The sequence below is a fragment of the Strongylocentrotus purpuratus genome, unplaced genomic scaffold (assembly GCF_000002235.5).
Source record: "Strongylocentrotus purpuratus isolate Spur 01 unplaced genomic scaffold, Spur_5.0 spur5_contig_822, whole genome shotgun sequence".
Classification (NCBI taxonomy): Eukaryota; Metazoa; Echinodermata; class Echinoidea; order Camarodonta; family Strongylocentrotidae; genus Strongylocentrotus; species Strongylocentrotus purpuratus.
Window position 1 is genome coordinate 400,035 of NW_022145527.1, and position 19,952 is coordinate 419,986.

At 37.0% G+C, this 19,952-nt stretch overlaps 1 protein-coding gene across 3 annotated transcripts in view; it reads right to left on the reverse strand.

Moving 5' to 3' along the window:
* Positions 1-1,064: 1,064 nt before the first annotated feature.
* Positions 1,065-19,952, reverse strand: part of LOC576737 (DIS3-like exonuclease 2) — a 31,979-nt gene continuing 13,091 nt past the window's right edge. For all 3 annotated transcript variants that reach the window (XM_030981759.1, XM_030981753.1, XM_030981761.1), the window contains exons 14-25: positions 11,892-12,045; positions 10,930-11,042; positions 9,999-10,106; positions 9,335-9,511; positions 8,576-8,712; positions 7,781-7,964; positions 6,497-6,583; positions 5,591-5,738; positions 4,409-4,539; positions 3,426-3,530; positions 2,534-2,698; positions 1,065-1,298 (exon numbers count right to left, since the gene is read on the reverse strand). In XM_030981759.1, coding sequence (XP_030837619.1) covers positions 1,266-1,298; positions 2,534-2,698; positions 3,426-3,530; positions 4,409-4,539; positions 5,591-5,738; positions 6,497-6,583; positions 7,781-7,964; positions 8,576-8,712; positions 9,335-9,511; positions 9,999-10,106; positions 10,930-11,042; positions 11,892-12,045 — 1,542 coding nt within the window. In that variant the 3' untranslated portion in view covers positions 1,065-1,265. The remainder of the gene's footprint in view (positions 1,299-2,533; positions 2,699-3,425; positions 3,531-4,408; positions 4,540-5,590; positions 5,739-6,496; positions 6,584-7,780; positions 7,965-8,575; positions 8,713-9,334; positions 9,512-9,998; positions 10,107-10,929; positions 11,043-11,891; positions 12,046-19,952) is intronic.

Below are 19,952 nucleotides of genomic sequence, written 5' to 3' on the forward strand. Positions count from 1 at the left end.
GAATCCGTAACCAAATTCTCTAAGCAAAGCTTGTATGGCTACATGTTACCCTGTCATGTGAGTATAAAATAATTGGAATTCAGGCATGGTAAAGAAAGAAAAAGAGAGATTGTTCTCTACTGTTGTGAGCACCTATAGCTACGTCACTAGTAATAATGTCAAAGACATTTGGGTTTATAATAATAATATTGGCATTTATATAGCACTCTTACAGACATACATGTGTATCACAGCGCTTTACAACATTAGTTAAATAAGTTCAAGTCCACCCTGAAAATATATTTATTTCAATTGTTGTAAACAAGTAAAAGGAACTCAGCATCCTATTTATCTCTTTGCTTTTCTTTTTAAGCGCACAGGGACATACTTTGTAAAGTGTTACGCGCTATATAAAAATTGATTATTATTATTATTGAAGAATTCTAGTTCCCGCAGGATACACGAAGCACCCAATTCCCAGGGGCAATCGGTTAAAGAACCTCAGGGTAATTCTCTAGATGTCTGATTACATGTCATGTAGTAACAACAAACAAATCAGTTATTGGCAGTATCATTGAATGTGGTGTCATACCTTAAAATCAATCAGATCAAATATCAGATTTCAAGACATACCATAAAATCTTGTAAATTATGCATGTAATTCTCTTCTTCAAGGTTTAATTTAAGAACAGACTCAAGCAAATTAGTGATATGAAGTTGATGCATTGCAAATACTCTAATTCATCAGGGTAGCGTTTCTCGAAACCGTCATAAGTACAAGTTCACCGACATCCCATTGAAACGCGTGTTAAACTTAATACACGCGTGTCAATGGGATGTCGGTGAACTTGTACTTATGACGGTTTCGAGAAACGCTGCCCAGGGTATTTGCTATTACTACTACGGTGAAACCTGTCTATAAAGACCACCCAAAGGAGACAAGAAAAGAGGTCTTTATAGGCAGGTGGTCTTTACGTACAGGTTACTTTTGTACATGTTTCAATGAGAAACCATTTTCAAGGGAAACAAAAAAAATGTGGTCTTTGTAGATAGGTGGTTATTTTATACAGGTGGTCACTAAAGCAGGTTTGACTGTATTATCATCACCATGCTATAATCGTACTTCTATGGGCTCAAGAAGAGTACATAAAATGTCAGAATGACAGAGGGTATGGCATCATTTGTTTAGATTGTCGGGAGTAACCTGTACAAGGTGCAGCATATGCATTGTAGCTGCGTTAAATAAACACGGGCAAGGTTTACCTCACGGGTGAGTTGGTTGCCAATTATGACGAGTTGCACGGCCTTTGCAGCACAGCCTGAAAAAGGGGGAAAAAGGGTAAAAGAAATGAAAAAATATTTGTTAACCGTTTCGGGACAATCATTCCACATTTTGTGGTTTGGCTCAATAACTTTTGTTTCAGATTGCCAAAAAACCATACCAGGGGAATGTTTCACAAATACTTAGATCGACTTTAAGTTGGAGTTAACTATGACAGGCTGTTCATGCCACTGGTTGCTCTCACCATTGGTCTCTCAATTATGATCTTTAGATAATATTTTTTCCTTCAAAAAAGCTAAATTCTGTAGATGTGTGACCATGATTTGTACATCCCTTGAGACACCATTGCCAGTAAATGGTGAGAGCAAACAGTGGCATGAACGGCCTGCCATAGTTAAGTCCAACTTAAAGTCAATCCAAGTCTTTGTGAAACACCCCCCAGATACATGAGTAAAAGAGCAAACATTTCTGCATACTCTGCATCCACTTTTCTCGCATGACCATAGTGCATTTCATGCCAGGAATTTTAAAAGGGAAAATAAGCTTTCAATTCATTAAATTGGCAACAAATTGAGAGGCTCTGTGACATCATTTTCTATCAAAATTGGCACTCTGTACACATAAATATTGTTCTTATAGACAATATATATTTTTATCAGGACAATGTAGCAATAAAAGAAAAATAGTATTGTTGCCAATTTGAAGAACATGTGATCGATTTAGCCCTTCAAATAAATCCTGTCCTGGAAGTGATAATGATAATAATAATAATAAAGATAGATTTATTGGGCGCATAATAAACAGAATTTTCTCTTTGCGCTTTACAAACTAACAAAATAAGCAAGTACAAGTATATTTAATAGTTACAAGAACGAAAACGATTGTTAAAGACAATACCGAATGTGCTCATCAAAATGGAAGGGTTTGTTACATCCACTCAGCACGCTAATTTACATAAACAGAGGAATACATGACAATAAGGAAATTACTGAAGGGACATTAATGGAGATTTGTGTATTCAAGGGTTATGTATGTTATTATGCAGTTTCTGAATGATGCACAAAATCTTCATCTTCTTTTTTATCATTTGTTAATGCATAAATAAATGTCACATGAAGTTGAAGAAAGAAAAAAAAGCTACTCTGTAAGTCATTTCATTTCACCATAGCACTCTCTTCCTAGGCAGATTACCGTGTCATATTTGAATGAGATAAAACAGAGCTCAACAGGAAAGATACATCCAAGCCCTAGTATGAAACACCCCTGTCCTACCTTATACTTCCCAGGCATTCTGTCGGCTGTGAGTTCCACGGTGACCTGACTAAACATCTTGATGACCTGTGTCACGCCCTTTGACCCTGCTTCATCCTCCCATTCCAGGGTTAGCTCATAGTACTTTGCAATCGGAACTGCAATTAACTTCTTCAAAGGTATAGCCTGCCATTAATATAAAATAAAACAAAAAACACAACAAATGATAACAACTTTCAAAGATACTTTCTAAGGAACTTCTATGCATAATGTGTCACAGTTCCCTACAGTTCGCTCACAATAAAGTTTAATGGAATCCCCAATAACTATTCCACAAATCATGGTCACAGCGAAACGTGTGGCCCATTTGGATCTTAGCAGGATCTTGCTTTTAAGAGACTGTAGAGCATTCATTCATGGTTTAAGTGAGGAATTATAACAATGAACTTTTTAAAGGGTCAGTTCTTCTTAATAAATAGCCCAAGACAGAACTTGTGGCCCATTTCTAATATTTGTGTACCACCCCAAATATTAGATAATAATTTGAACTAGCCATTGAAAAAACGAAATAGCGCCTTGTAGGAAATATTCCAGCCAATGCAGATGTTTGCTTTTTGTTGGCTTTTTTTTTGTTGGTTATACGACCAGCTGGCCCGTGTATTGTTATTATTAAGTAATTAATTAATTAACAGTCACCATATTTTTTTGAAAGTAGAGCTGAATTGGTATAATCGTATTGGCTAAATTTCATGCATTTCGGGTCTAAATTTACCTTCATAGCAATTTTAGGTCCTAAAAGGGCACTAAAAATGTGCTAAATAAGAAAAAGAGCAATAACCATACACTTTGAAGGTATTTGCGGTCTGAAACAAGAACTCAACTATCCCTTTAAGGAAAGTACGTATTGACTTACATTGCAGTAGACTCTCTTCACTTGTCCAAGATTGATAATGAGGACATCGAATGAGCGATCTAGCACTGCCATGACAATGGCCTTCTCAACCAGAGGTCCACATTCCTGAATGAAAAGAAAATTGCAAGTTAGATAACTCAAGAAAGAAAGATTACCGACAGTCTTTTTCAGGACTCCCCAATCCTCTCCCCTCTCACACATGTTGCAACCGTAAACCTACTGTATATATACATCACCATGCAAGCCGATACTTATAAGCAGCATCTAAGTTGGATCTTGTTTTCAAAATGTTAAGGTTTATTATGAACCTTGTTTCATGGTGAAATCATGATGGCTAGCATTTAGGAGCTTTCAAAGAAATTGTCCATTTAAGAAGTTTCATACATATATTTAGCTATTGTGGAATCAAACAAGAAAGACAAAAGAGTTTGTTGTATCCTATTATACATGTATATGAGATAGATATGATGGTATCAAATGAGAAAAAAAGAATAAATGAAAAGGAACGCCATAAACATATGAACCAGATGATACAGACATAAAATGTGAGTGAGCAAATAAAGCAAGTGAGAGAGGAGACAGACAGGAAAACAGATAGAGAAACAGATAGATAGAAAGCAAAAGAGAGAGATGGGGAAATGAGAGGGAAAGAGAGCAATATGAATAAGGAAGGGAGAGAAAGATAGAGAGATGAATAAGAGAAGAAAGAAATAAGAGATAAGGAGAGAAAGCAGGATAGAAAAGGGGAGAGAGAGAGAGACAGACATACATGGAGAAAGAGAGTAAAATATGAATACAGACAAAAAGAACAATGGCTGGCATGAAAAAAACATGAACACAGATTTTGTTAAAATAAGGCTACTACCAGTTGTTCAAAGATCATTTTCAATTGCAGTATAAGCTGACAATTAATGATTATCTTTAATTTTATATCAATATCACTCCACCTTAAACAACCAAAACAAAACAATGATTTGACCAACCTTGACAAACTGGCAGAAGAAGAGATCACTGCTTTTATCCGACACTTCCTTGGCTGAATCCTTGGCATCATTACACCTCATGGCTTGCCTCTGCAGTCTCTCTGGGTCTCTTTCCATTACAGGACCACATGCTGGTATAATAAGATAAACTTCCATACATGAGTTCCATACACGAGTTGAGACTTTAACTTAAAGCCCCACTGCATTACTTGTAGCTACTTGCTCCCTCTAAATAGAAAACAATGCCTAAGTGGTGCCTGTTGGTCCCCCATGATCCTCTTTTTCTTATGTTAATTGAGAGCTGAGTTGATGAGATAACCCCCTGTCAGTGACCACACTGGGTGGTCTAATCCCCCCTGGCCAAACTAGTGCAGACAGGCTTTAATTCCCCCCCCCCCCCCAAAGGGCCACACCCGTTTATTGAAGTCTATGTGTAAAAAATCTACATAATAACCGATGGGTCTTTTCTTTCCTTCTTTCTTTCTTTCTTCTCTCTTTCTTTCACACTCACACTATACATTTTCATGTGTCTATTAATTTTTTCTACTGATCTTTCTTTATTTATATATTCATCCTTCTATCTATAGTTCCCTCCTCTCTCTGCCTCTTCCTCTCTATTGATATATCCATCTTTTTAATTAATCTATCGTTATATCCATCTCTCTCTCACTCTCTCTTTTTCTCTCCTTTCTAGATATCTTAATCTATCCATCCATCCATATTTGATGCATCTATTCATCTTTGAACTATGGATTTAAATCACAAACCTTCTCTTCTTCATCACTTTCTGTGACATCATATCATGCCAACACCTAGGGGGTGTTTCACAAAGATCCTAAGTTGAACTTATCTCTAAGTAGGACTTAACAATTATGGACAGCCGTTGGCATCTTTAAAAATATTTTGTAAAAGTTATTTTAAAAGGCATAAAAATGTTGATTCAAATCATTCATAATTTCTCTTATCAAGGAGATTTCATGCGCTTAATGTGGAATTCATGAAAATTCTAAAATAGTTGAATTTTTGCTTCTGAATATATTTTATTAAGGCTACAAATGGCTCTCCATAATTTTTAAGTCCAACTTAGAGATAAGTTCAACTTCAGATCTTTGTGAAACACGCGCCTGGACTTAATATTGGAGAATCTATCCATCTTAATACACATTCTGTTTGTGTACTTACCGAGAGATGAAGCGAGCATTCTATGTACCAGTATGTCAGGGTATCTTCTGATGGGAGATGTAAAATGAGTGTACAGCGGTACGTTCAGTGCATAGTGACGATACATTTCCTCATCCTCTAGACTCGCGCAGCAGAAATATCTCGCTTTCTGTATAACGGAAATAAGAACAAAATCAAGATAATCAAGATTATAAGATTTGTTTACACATGATATGGTATTTAAAATCTCCTTAAAAATATATACATATATTGCAGAATATTGCATTTTTGCAGAAAAATATAATTACATAAAGCATAGAGAGTTTTCAGCAAGGTTGAGTCACTAAGTTACATTATTGAAGTATGAAGGACTTTGTGCTAACAAGAAATATCAGTGCATCTTATGCTTTGCACAAAAGTACCAGGATGCCATGCATTTATTTTGCTTAACACGTAATTTTACTAATGACCAGTCATTAGTAAAATCATGTTATAAAACATCATTTTATGAAACAAATAATACACATCATTTTGTTTGGGCATTAGAAAAATTACCCACATTCAAAACAGTCCAAACACCCTCGGCTATCGCCTTGGGTGTTAGACTGCTCCAAAGGTACCTTGTGTGGGTAATTCTTACTAATGCCCTCACTGCTGTGTATTATTGGTATAGTATACCACTCAACCTAATCCCCCCTCCCCCCAAGAAATCTTGAACATTGCATTTGAACTATGAAGGTATTCTTCTCTCTTCCAGAAACAATAACCATTACCTCTATCATGACATTGATATCTACAGTAGTTATTTCATGCCCAAATCAAGCATTTTAAGTCAAATTTCACTCTCGAAAGTGTTGTTTCCGCAGAAGAGGTTATATACATGTATATGTAAACCAAAGTGGTGCATCACAGGATTTTTGAGCTCACCTGCATCGGTTTAGAGTAGAGGACAGTCAGCACCTTCAGCAGACACTTGGCTTGTTCTTCTGATGTACAGTACCTGTTCAGAGAAGCCTAAGGGATGAAAAACAAAAATTTGAAGGAAACTGTATGACATTTGCGAACATTCGTGAACAAAATTGTAAAACCCACTGAGACTAATACTGGATACATGCTCACGAAAGTTATGTAACCATTATTCATGCATGCACCTGTGATGCATTTTATTGAACACAGGTGGAAGTAATCTTTTGAAGAGGGCAAACAAAGAATTACTTCCATGACTTTAGCTGTGTTTATTCCAAAAGGCACAAAGTTGGATTTATCTAAGTTTAAAAGATATGTGGATATTTGGGGTCATATGACCCATGTGCTAACTACGAACTGGTCTATTGATAATAATAATTACAAAGTGAATAAATTATACTAATTATCTTGGGAGGTAATATGTGATTGTTTATATAATATATATAAACATACTGCCCTTTTCTAAAATTTTGGCGATTATTTTGGGGCAATACCGTCAAATATCCCCTCCCCCCTCAAAAAAAAAAGCCTGTCAATTTAAAGACACTTTATTGTGGGAAATTTGACACTTTAACCGATAACGGGTGTTAGCAATCACATGAGTGAACTTAATTTTAAAAAACAACAAGGGGTCTTTCACAAAGCTCCTAAGTCAAACTTAACTCTGAATTGGATTTAAACATTATGAGGAGCCATTTGTAGCCTTTAAAAGAATATATTCAAAAGCAAAAATTTAAGTATTTTAGACTTTTTATAAATTCCACATCAAGAACTTGAGAAATCTCCTCGATAATAGAAAATATGAAGGATTTGAATCAACATTTTATGACTGTTTAAATAAGTTTTACAACACGGCTTTCCATAATTGTTAAGTGCAATGTAGGATCTTGAATTGCGGTGTTTGTGTCAGAATTCTGCAAACATGTAAATGTACATCAATTGGTAATTCCATCAAGCCTTGTGTACGCAAACTATAATGCAATGCACAAAGAATCTTCAAAGATCATGTCTTTAAAGCCCCTCTGCACTAGTTTGGCCAGGAGGGATTCGACCTCCCTGCATGGTCACTGACAGGTGGTTATGTCATTGAATCAGCTCTCAATTAACATAAGAAAAAGTGGATCATGGGGATCAATGGTCACCGATGAGGCATTGTTTGCTTTATAGAGGGCGCAAGTAGCTATAAGTAGTGCAGTGGGGCTTAAGAGAATCTACCCGGCATTCCACATTTTTGTTGAACCTCACCTGAAGCTTTCCAGCTGTTGTTCCATCCATGTCCAGACCAAGACTTTCACAGAGCGTCGCTAGGTCGTCCATCATCTTCTCCTTGGGAGGTGGGTGTCGCCTCAGAAACGCCCTCTGTGGTTCCGCCTTGAAGATTCGGTGAGCTGCCGCCATGTTGGCTAGTAACATGAACTCCTCAACCAATCTGGATACAAAGATAAAATAAGAAATACATGAAAACATGTCTACAAATTGAATATTGTCAAATACAATTTAAAAAATCAGCAAAATAACAATTTATGTCAACGATAAGTCCTTTACAAAAGGAAAAGTGCACAGATCTACATGTATAGTAACATTAAAGGTCAAACAGCCTGTTGCTGTATATGTTTTTCCCCTTTTTTTCTTCAAAAGAGGTCTTATGCATTTGTCAATTTTATTTGTGAGATTTCTTTGCATCTTTGAATATAACTTTGTGTTTGTTTGTTTTATCACCAGAACTCTTTATTTAGAGCTTCCAGAACTAAATTTGGGGAAAGGTCATTTGCCCATGCTGGACCTTACCTATGGGATCAATTGCCACAAGATATTTGTTATATTTCAAGTGTAGAATGCTTTAAAAATGCCCACATAACTATTTGTTCAAAGCGGCTTTCCAGTAGATTTACTTTCACATTGTTGATGTTCATTTTTGTGTGTATTTCCGTGGACATGTAGTTTTTCTTCTCCATTGCGCCTCGAACACATTAGTCATGTGGAGTCGGCGCATTACAAATACTCTATATTATTATTATTATCATTATGACAATTTCTTACCTATTACTGTCTTTCTGTTGGTAGACTGAGTAGCCATTAGGAAGTGTTGTTTCTGCATTCAATGAATACTGTAGTTTCACTTGATCGAGTCGTAGGGCACCACCATCAAAACGTTTCTTGCGTAGGTTTGAAGCAATCTGTCAGGCAAGAAAAAAAGGACAGATCTGATGGATGAACAAATCAATTTCAATTTCAAATCATTTATTTCCCATTTTACTACAATGAGAAAACAGGTCCATGGGCAAAATAACAGCACTCTGTAAAGTTAAAATGAGCCAGATATTATTTATATACTGCGCTTTTCCCAGAGCAACCCAAAGCACTTACAACAAGAAGAATCCTACAAAAAATGAAAATGAAAACTTACAAAATCCTAAAAATCTGGATTACAAAAAAGAAATGTTTTAAGTCCTTTTTTTAATGAAGAGACAGATGGTGATTGCCAGAGTATTAAAGGTAGCCTATTCCAATATTTAGATGCAGTTATAGTGAAAATCTCCAGCTATTTTCTGTGTGATGCTGTATGTAAGACGGAGTGGGTCACTGGAGGCTCGAAGGTTCCTGCGAGGGGTGTACATGTATAGGGTCAAACAATCATGTAGGTATTGAGGTGCCTGCTTATTAAGGGAGCTTGACAAGTCTTGTTCATTATCCCATTGTGACTTGACCTACGTGCAGTGCATATTCACTATTGCACGTGTGTTTCATGAACGATCATACCAAACTGAACGATCATACGAAATTGAATCTATGAGATACCTTCTGCATGTTGAGCACAGCTTGAGCCACCTCGTTCCTGCCGAAACCGTTAGTGATCTCTGGAAGCACGATGTCGTCCCCTTTCTCCTCCCAGTTCTCTATCATGTCTTGGGCGTGAAGGTAACTCAGCTTGACGCAGGAACGGATCACAGAACGGCCGCACCATTCTTGCAAGATCTATTAGATAGATAGATAGATAATCAAATTTATTTCATTCATCATAAACAACATCTAGATACAATAACATACAAAATCACAAAGATATATAGTCAAAATAAACATACATTACAAAAGATAATCGCACATTATGATATATACATCATAAAGGTAATCTGGACAAAATATAGGGAAAAGTGAGTATTTATGAGAATGAGGAGACAGCTAGAAAGAAAATGAATTGAGACAAGGAATAAAAATGATGACAGTTCAATAAAGGGACACATTTCCTTTTAATTATCTATTATAAAAGTGAATAGATGTATTAACTACTGAGTCTACTAGCATATTCATGAATATCATTGATTTCATAAAATGTTATGAAATCTCCAGGCAAAATAAAGGTTTTATAGAAACAAAGTACATGTTGTGAAATATCGGTAAAACAAGCATTGTTACATCAGTTACACATGCCTCCATTCATCAAGGATCAGTTTGGTATTCTCACCTCTCCTTCTTCCGTCATCCTCCATATAAAAGACATAGTAAGTCTCTCCTGATCGGGATTCAAACTGCACAGCTCCTCACAGAGTAATCGCGGCAACATTGGAATTACCTTCATGAATAAGAAGACATAATAATGAGAATAAGAATAGGGAAAATTTTGAATTCATTGGTACTTTCACATTTGCTTGATTTTAGATACATGGAAATTGTTTATTGCCTTTTGGTCCAATGCCACTTGGCCCCCTACCTCATATAACTTCATTTACTCTGTTTGGACAAGATTACTTGGGAACAAAAACAAATGATGGACTAACCCTAATATTAGACTCAATGATATTAGGCTATTTGGGCATTGTGGCCAAATTAAATTGGACCAAATATCATATTACCGTTATTATTTGAAAGAACTGATACATACATGTAGTAGTAGTTTAATTTGAAGAAAAAACGCAATTAATTGAAGAAAATTCCAGCTCTTCATTACAAGACTCATCACTGTTTGTGATTGTCTCATTTGTATCCTCACGTATGAATACATGAATGAATAAATAAATAATCATTGATTATTTATTCATTCATACATTTGAAGCCCTGTAAAAGGGGATTGATATGTGTAAGAGAGCTATATAATACTTTGTTATTAATTTATTCATTAATCAAGGAACAAATGAATGAATTAATCAATCAATCAACGGAATGTGTTGATCAATTAAGCTACGGTCACAAAGGTTTGTACGAACGATGGGTTCGTACGAATCTCTGTTTTTTCATCGTCTTCCTGAATTTCCATTGTCTGAAAATCATTCGTACGGCGTTCGTAGCAGTTCGTAATGGCATTTGTGACCGAGGCTTAACATATAAGATTTGTGAGGCACCAATTCCACTTGAAACCAAACACTCTTGATTGCAAAAGTTTTCATTTTTGTACTTACCTTTTGGACCAGATAAACACTAGTAGCTCTGTGACTTGCTGTCTTATCCAAACTGGTATCTTCTTTCACAAAATAGCTCACATCAGCAATGTGAACACCCATTTCATAGATGCCTATGTACAGAAGAGAAAGGAAAGAGTACTGTACATATAATATACAATCAGAAAATAGTTTTTCAAAAGGATATTCATTGATGCGTCATAATACTATGATCTTCTAAAAGCACTGCGTTTATCTCAAAATATTTTGCCATAACTGTTACTGTTTAATCCTTAGTCTGTTTACCACAGTCAATTTGTCGCTGTTTTCACGAAGTGAAATGCAGATTTGTCACATGTGAAAATACGAATAGTTAACTTGCAATACTTCAAAAACGGTTAGATAAGGATATCAAATTTAACATTCATTATAGGATGTTCTGTAAGATGATGATTATTTGTCACTCCCAAGCTAGGATCCCATGGATGGTGAAACCCCCCCACCCCCGCCCCCCCAACCGAACCCCACCACAGCAACTATGAGATCACCCCCAAAAGCCTGACCTTTAATACATGTATGGTTAAACATGTAACAGCTATCCATGAAGTGTAGGATCGATAATATCGCCCACTGGGTCGACCAGGTGAGTGTTTCACAAAGATCCTAAGTTGAACTTATCTCTAAGTTGGATTTAACAATTATGGAAAGCTGTTAGCATCTATGAAAATATTTTGTACAAGTTATTTCATAAGGCATAAAATGTTGATTTAAATCATTCATATTGTCTATTATCAAGGATATTTCATGTTCTTGATGTAGAATTTATGAACAGTCTAAAATACTCAAATTTTTGCTTTTGGAAATATTTAATTTTAAGGCTACAAATGGCTCTCCATAATTATTAAGTCCAACTTGGGAGTTAACTTTGACTTTGAATCTTTGTGAAACAACCCCCAGGACATATGCATCTGTCATACACTCACCATCTCCTAAAGCTTTACAGTGAAGAGCATCATCCAGATCTCTGGCTGTGGTTGGGTCGATGGTAAAGATGCACTCCGACCTCAGGTCACGTCGCTGTGACAACTCCTCCGCAGGTATCCTCCATGGGCGCTCTTTTGGAAGGTCCTCTAGGACCTGCAAGATCAACAGAAGGTTACCAGAAGTTTAAGAACAAACTACATATACAGTCGAACCTGTCTACAGTGACCGCCCAAGGGAAACACAAAAAGGGCTCTTTGTAGACAGGTTCCTTTAGTACACGTTTCAATTAGAAACAATTTTCAAGGGGAACAAATAATATGGCATTTGTAGACAGGTGGTCTTTGTAGACAGGTGGTCACTAAAGCAGGTTTGACTGTATATATATATATATATATATAAACCCAGACGGGAAAGGAGACTGAACATTAAAATCAAGGAAGCCTACATTTCATCACGGTACATATTACAGTAGAGAGGTGGAGTATTTGAGGAGTCAATCCCAAGAAGCAAATGTCTCAACTTTCACCGACTCATGCAAATCAAGATTTGACAGATACTTGATGTGGCGGATATTGTCCAGCTCTTCCTTCTGTACAAGTACTCTAGCGACAATTTCTCTAGGCCTTGTTACATCAAAGAAGAGGTAGGATTGCCAAAGGATGTATGTGATGTGGCAGGGATTTGAACCCTGGACCTTGTGATGCAGAGTCCAGAGACGTATCCACTAGACCACAACACCTCTATATGTGGTGAGATAGGCTTACTTCAGCAGTGAACTCAATTGGGTTTCAGTTTAGGCGCCACGGATTTATTCAACTGGCATTCGGAATGCATTCGGAATGCCCTTGTTAATCTTTCTGGAATGTATCTGGAATGTCCCCATTCTAGCCACATTCTCAAAAAATCGATGCGACCTGCGCCTATTGTCTAGAGAACAAAGGGGCATTCCAGAATGCGCACATTCTGGAATGCATTCTGGAATGCGCCTTTGTTCTCTAGGCAAAAGGCGCAAATCGCATCGACTTTTTGAGAATTGGGCGATTAAAAAGCATGCCCGAAACGCTGGCGATTAATCAGAATTGCGTGATTTCAAATGCCTGCCAAAGTGACTACAGCGCGGCGCACAACAGGCTATAACATTTGTTCTCTCAACTTCTGATTTTCTGAAGTTGATAACAGCGGAAACACATTGTCCCTAATTGAAGGAAAAAATTATCTTGGTATTACGTTTCCATTTTCCCATAAAAAAAGTTGCGGCCGCTTTATTTCTTCCCCTGTAAAATGAATTTTGACGCTACGAACGAGTTCTAATACAAGTATTTTCCCGCTCGAAAAAGATTACATTTATATAAAATAACTTGTTTGTCTTTTCAAATTTCTGCCGGCATAGTGTTGGAATATGAATAAGTATCGGTTTATATAGACAGCGCGGAGCACTTTTAGAAGGAGTAAGAGCTATTTTTATTTATCTTTTTAAACAAGGTTTAACATTGGTTCTCTCAACTTCTGATTTTCTGAAGTTGATAACAACGGAATCACGTTGTCTCCTAATTGAAGGAAAAAATTATCTTGGTATTACGTTTCCATTTTCCCATAAAAAAAGTTGCGGCCGCTTTATTTCTTCCCCGGTAAAATGAATTTTGACGCTACGAACGAGTTCTAATACAAGTATTTTCCCGCTCGAAAAAGATTACATTTATATAAAATAACTTGTTTGTCTTTTCAAATTTCTGCCGACATAGTGTTGGAATATGAATAAGTATCAGTTTATATAGACAGCGCGGAGCACTTTTAGAAGGAGTAAGAGCTATTTTTATTTATCTTTTTAAACAAGGTATAACATTCGTTCTCTCAACTTCTGATTTTTTGAAGTTGATAACAACAGAATCACGTTGTCTCCTAATTGAAGGAAAAAATTATCTTGGTATTACGTTTCCATTTTCCCATAAAAAAAGTTGCGGCCGCTTTATTTCTTCCCCGGTAAAATGAATTTTGACGCTACGAACGAGTTCTAATAAAAGTATTTTCCCGCTCGAAAAAGATTACATTTATATAAAATAACTTGTTTGTCTTTTCAAATTTCTGCCGACATAGTGTTGGAATATGAATAAGTATCGGTTTATATAGACAGCGCGGAGCACTTTTAGAAGGAGTAAGAGCTATTTTTATTTATCTTTTTAAACAAGGTATAACATTCGTTCTCTCAACTTCTGATTTTCTGAAGTTGATAACAGCGGAAACACGTTGTCTCCTAATTGAAGGACAAAATTATCTTGGTATTACGTTTCCATTTTCCCATAAAAAAGTTGCGGCCGCTTTATTTCTTCCCCGGTAAAATGAATTTTGACGCTACGAACGAGTTCTAATACAAGTATTTTCCCGCTCGAAAAGGATTACATTTATATAAAATAAATTGTTTGTATTTTCAAATTCTTTAAACTCGGTCAAACTATCATCAATCTCTTTCTCTCTCTTTTGTTGTTGTTGCCATTTTGCTTTCGTTCAAATCAACTGCGTGTCAAGTAAATTACACTACCCGTTCAATAAATGCAAGGGAAACGATTTAACGGTGGAGGCAAAGGACATATTTTACTCAGTGGGAACATCATAATTATTCTGTATTAACATCGACTTCCATTACGACTGGTTCCTAGGAAACCAAAAAATATCGATAAACGATGCTCCCCCCCCCCCCTTCCCCGAAAGATTGAATGGAATATGAAACATCTGAGACTTGGCATTTATATATTGTACTTAATTAAAATAAATGGGCAATCCAATCCTGTGGTGGAAATTTGCTTCAAAGGAAAGCAAAACAAATCAGTGGAAAACATTCATAAAAGTTTGAAAACGATCCGATAAACAAGAACAGATAACAAAACAAAGGCCTTTGCGGGTTGTGAAAACAGCCATTAAATAACCGACCCCTGACTTGGTAATTCTTCTCCCCCAGTGTCGGAACTCTGACAATACAGTTTTCATGTTATCAACTTGATCAATTTAGCGAATCATTCATGTATGGACCTCCTCTATTATGAAACGCTTATCTCAGCTGCCTGGACCGGATCCCACAATAAGAGGAACAAACGAATGTAAAGGTGTAACTACTCTGGAAGATTACCGTGTTGAAAGAAGAGGATGTAGGCCCAAACGTAGGTCAAGCTACATGACAATACAAACAACCACTCTAACTTATGTACCTTTACGAGGGCATGTAACCATTTTTGAGCAGGTTTGAGTTATAGGTATAGCCACGAATATGAGAATTTTCCTGGGCAAATATGCTACCATTGTTAAAGGGGGAAAAAAAGCAAGGCAACATAAAAAAAAAAGAAGTTTTCTGGCAATAAAGAAAAGCGAGTGCAAGATGAAGAAATTAATGTCTATTATCATTACTATTCTATTACAATATTGTAAGCATCATCATCGCCATCATCATCATCATTTCATGTATACATGCCATCTACAGAACTGATCATGAAACGAAGATTAACAAAGTTTTATTGACAGGATAGGTTGAACGAGAACACAGATGGAGACGAAGACAAATAAATTGAATTCTCACGAGGGATAACCAAAACAAGTCTAGCTGTTAAATGGTTATCCTGATAAATGGGATTTGTGTGTCATTTTATTCCATAAAATATATTTAGGCAATAGTGGTAAGATTGTAATATGGTAAGGCACACGACAAATGAATATTTCTAATTATGAGAAACAAAGTCGAAAGTATTCAAAGTAAATATTATTTTTGTTTTCGAGAATAAAACAATGTTCATTTCAAAATGCATAAGTTCCCCCAAATAGTCCTATATTTGATTTGCACATTTAAAAGAAAGGGCATTTAGTGTAGATCATGGCATAATGTTGGTCAGAATATAGTTACAAAATGTGTCGAAAACCCATGTAAAACGAAGGCTTAGGCCTATTATTTATGGCTCGGTTGATAATCGGCCGAGCTTTAGCACACGACAATCATAGACAATGGGGGAATGAATGGAGGTATCGACCGATGTTACGCAATTTGTATCGTGAGTGTATTGAAAAGGAAAGACGTGAAGCTTCAGCAAAATAAGACGGCAATTTCCCTCAAAAATAACAGACCTTATTTTTCGTATTGATGAACATTACTTATATCTTTAGAAAAAAAAAAGTCTGAACTTTCATTTTTATATTTACAAAAAGAATCACGAAATTGACTGAATGAGGCGCAATGAAAGTAGAAAGCACCGCCAAATTTTCCATTACTTGCGATGTAACCGAAATCGCTCGAGAACCCCGTATTTCTTTATAGGGGCACATTACGGTGCGGGATCAGTCTAAAGGCCGATATTTTGTTATGCTATTATGTGCCATTTTTAGATACATGTATTCATATTACCGGACGTCTCGTAGTTCCACGGTTCAGACCTAGTGTTATCCATTACGACTGTCAATTTAAGTTCACGAGATAGGAACCAAACAAATATCAATGGATGATGCTCTTACCCCCCCCCCCCCCCCCCCTCTTACCCCCCCCCCCCCCCCCCACCTCCTTCCCCCACCTCCCCACCTCCTTCCCCCGACCACGAAAGATTGGTGGGGATTTGAAAGTTGGATTGATGACTGTATCTTAGAAATGTTGTAATCAACACCCAAGTTCGAACAGACCGCGATATTTATTGTTAAGTCGCCTCTGTTCTGAGAGCGCCGACATGTGGCGGGAATGTCATAATAAACCTGACATTATTTTGAATGTCGTTTTGCGACTGGTCAATGGTGAGGAGCAATTATTTACGATGACAAAAACATTTGTGTATTACAAAATAATCCAACATTTTAGGATTGTAATACCTTTAATCTCTCTCTCTCTCTCTCGATAATAATTAATCCATCTCTATCTCGAATCAACACTGTCTCCTTCTTATCTAATATGAGGCGTCATGTCAATCAACACCAAAGTTTAAAACGCGCGTATATTTGACATTGTTAAGCGCCTTTGTTCTGAGAGCGCCGACTTGCTTATGGCGGGAATGTCATAATAAATCTGTCATTATTGGTATGTCGTTGTTGCGCACGTGTCATGTTGTTGTCCACATGCCATGTTGGCGTGAGATAACATTGTTAAATTATTAGAGCATACGGACTATTTAGATTGGAAATAAGAAATAAGAAATCTTTTTAACTCTCATATATATAAAAAAAGACTAAAATCAGATTTCACCACCTCATATTTCAACATTCACCATCTCTTGCATCCTCTTTCTTTCCCTCATCCTCTCCAATTCGCCTCTCACTCAGTTATCATCTCTCCCCCACTCTCTACTGATCTATATATGACCTTCTCTTTTTTTTTTTTGGAATAAATAAGCACACCCTCTACAATTTTTATGAAATTCCGTAGAGAAATATGATATAAGTCATATTTTATTTATTATTGATGAAGAAAAAAAAAGAGATAGAATTAAAAAATTAGAGAGGGAAGATGAGGAAGGTGATGAAAAAAAAAGGGGGGGTAGGATAGTGTGCGCTAAACAATGATACGCAACATATAAGCACAGACCGCAAACAAAATTATGTCCGTCTCGGTTTGGGAATAAGATTATTCGAAACAACATACTTCATAGGTTTACATTAAAGCATGTGCTTTCCTTCATGCGCAGACTCGTGGAGGGGGGGGGGGAGCAACGGGGCCAGGCCGCTTCCTCCCTGGCCAAAAAAAAGACGGACCGCCCCATCCCTGCCCCCTAAAAAAGTTTAAAAATAAGATGGTAACCACAAATATCCACTCTCGCTTTTTATCTATAACAAGGATAACAGGATAACGGAATAGGGGCAGTGATGAGAGAGTGAGAGAGAGAAGCGAAAGCAATTAAATATCGAGATTCTGATATGTCTATTGATCTTTTTGTGGGTACGATGAAAAGGCACGAATGAAGTAGAAAGTTGGATTGATGACTGTATCTTGGAAATGTTGTAATCAACACACAAGTTCCAACAGACCGCGATATTTACGATTGTTACGCCTCTGTTCTGAAAGCGCCGACATGTGGAGGGAATGTCATAATAAATATGTCATTATTTGAATGTCATTGTTGCAACCGTGGTCAATGGTGAGGAGCAATTATTTCCGATGACAAAAACATTTGTGTATTACAAAATAATCCAACATTTTAGAATTGTTATAGGCATACAGCCAATTTACACCTGTAATCTCTCTCTCTCTCTCGATAATAATAATAAATCCAGATCTCGAATGAACACTGTCTCCTTCTTATCTAAAATGAGGGGTCATGTCAATCAACACCAAAGTTTAAAACAGGCGTACATTGTTACGTGCCTTTATTCTGAGAGCGCCGACATAGTAGTGGCGGGAATGTAATAATAAATCTGTCATTATTTTATTTATAAATAAGCACACCCTCTACAATTTTTATGAAATTCCGTAAGTCATATTTTATTTATAATTGAAGAAAAAAAACACACACACACACACACACAAAAAAAAATCATTATTTATAAGAGAAGGAATTTAAAAAGATAGAGAGGGTAGATGAGGTAAGTGATGTAACAAATTAAACAAAATGATACGCAACATAAGTACAGACCACAAAGAAAATTATGTCCGTCTCGGTTTAGGAATAAGATTACATGAAACAACATACTTCATAGGTTTACATTAAAGCATGTGCTTTCCTTCATGCGCAGACTCATGGAGGGGGGGGGGCAACGGGGCCAGGCTGCTTCCTCCCTGGCCAAAAGAAAAAGACGGACCCCCCCCCCCCATCCCTGCCCCCCCCCCCAAAGTTTTAAAATAAGATGGTAATCACCACAAATATCCACTCTCGCTTTTTATCTAAATGTATCATTTCATTAGTCCTCCGATCTTTCAACACCCACCATCTCTTGCATCCTCTTTCTTCCTCTCATTTTGATCATTCAGATTCATCCGCATTTTCATGCAAAATATTTTCTTCATTTTTTCTCAATCTTTCTCCTACTCTTTTTACCATCTTTAATGAGGCATCGTGTCAATCAACACCAACGTTTCAAAACACCGCGTATATTTGACACTGTTACGCGCCTTTGTTCTGAGAGCGCCGACTCAGGACATATTTGTGGCGGCCTGGCGGGAATGTCATAATAAATCTGTCTTCATTCTTTCTCAATCTTTCTTCTACTCTCTTCACCATCTTTAATAAGCTGAAGAAAAGAAAGAAAATCAATTACAATATCTCCGACGCTTGAGAAATAAATAGTGAGAGAAAGAGAGCTAGAAGCGAAAACAATTAAATATCGATGATGTTACCGGAGTTTATGACAAAAATTAAGCCGTCGGAAAGAAATCAAAGTAAGTCCATTATCACCTGCGCTCGAGAAATGCAACGAGCGACCGATCGCGGGAGAGACAGAAGCGAAACCAATTAAATATCTGTTGATTTCTATCAATTCTTATGGTGCATTCTATATCGAAACTCTTCCGGCACGCAATATCAAGAAGGTAGTCGCTGCCGATCGATCTCGCCTTTGTTTGGATGGCCTATTCATGGAGCATTCCAGAATGCACCCACAATGCGCCAATTAAGTCGTTAAGTACCGCATTCTAGGTACATTCTAGGTACATTCTGGAATGTGGATTAACAGAACAATAGATTCTGAAGAGGGCATTCTACATGCATTCCGAATGCCAGTTGAATAAATCCGTGGCGCCTTAGTGTGTTGCCAAAGGATGTATGTGATGTCGCAGGGATTTGAACCCTGTACTTTGTGATTCAGAGTCCAGAGACGAAACCACTAGACCACAACACCTCTATATGTGGTGAGATAGACTTACTTCAGCAGCGAACTCAATTGGGTTTTAGTTTAGTGTCTTGCCAAAGGATGTATGTGATGTGGCAGGATTTGAACCCTGTACCTTGTGATTCAGAGTCCAGAGACGAAACCACTAGACCACAACACCTCTACGTGTGGTGAGATAGACTTACTTCAGAAGTGAACTCAATTGGGTTTTAGTTTCGTGTCTTGCCAAAGGATGTATGTGATGTGGCAGGGATTTGAACCCTGTACCTATTGTAAGTCAG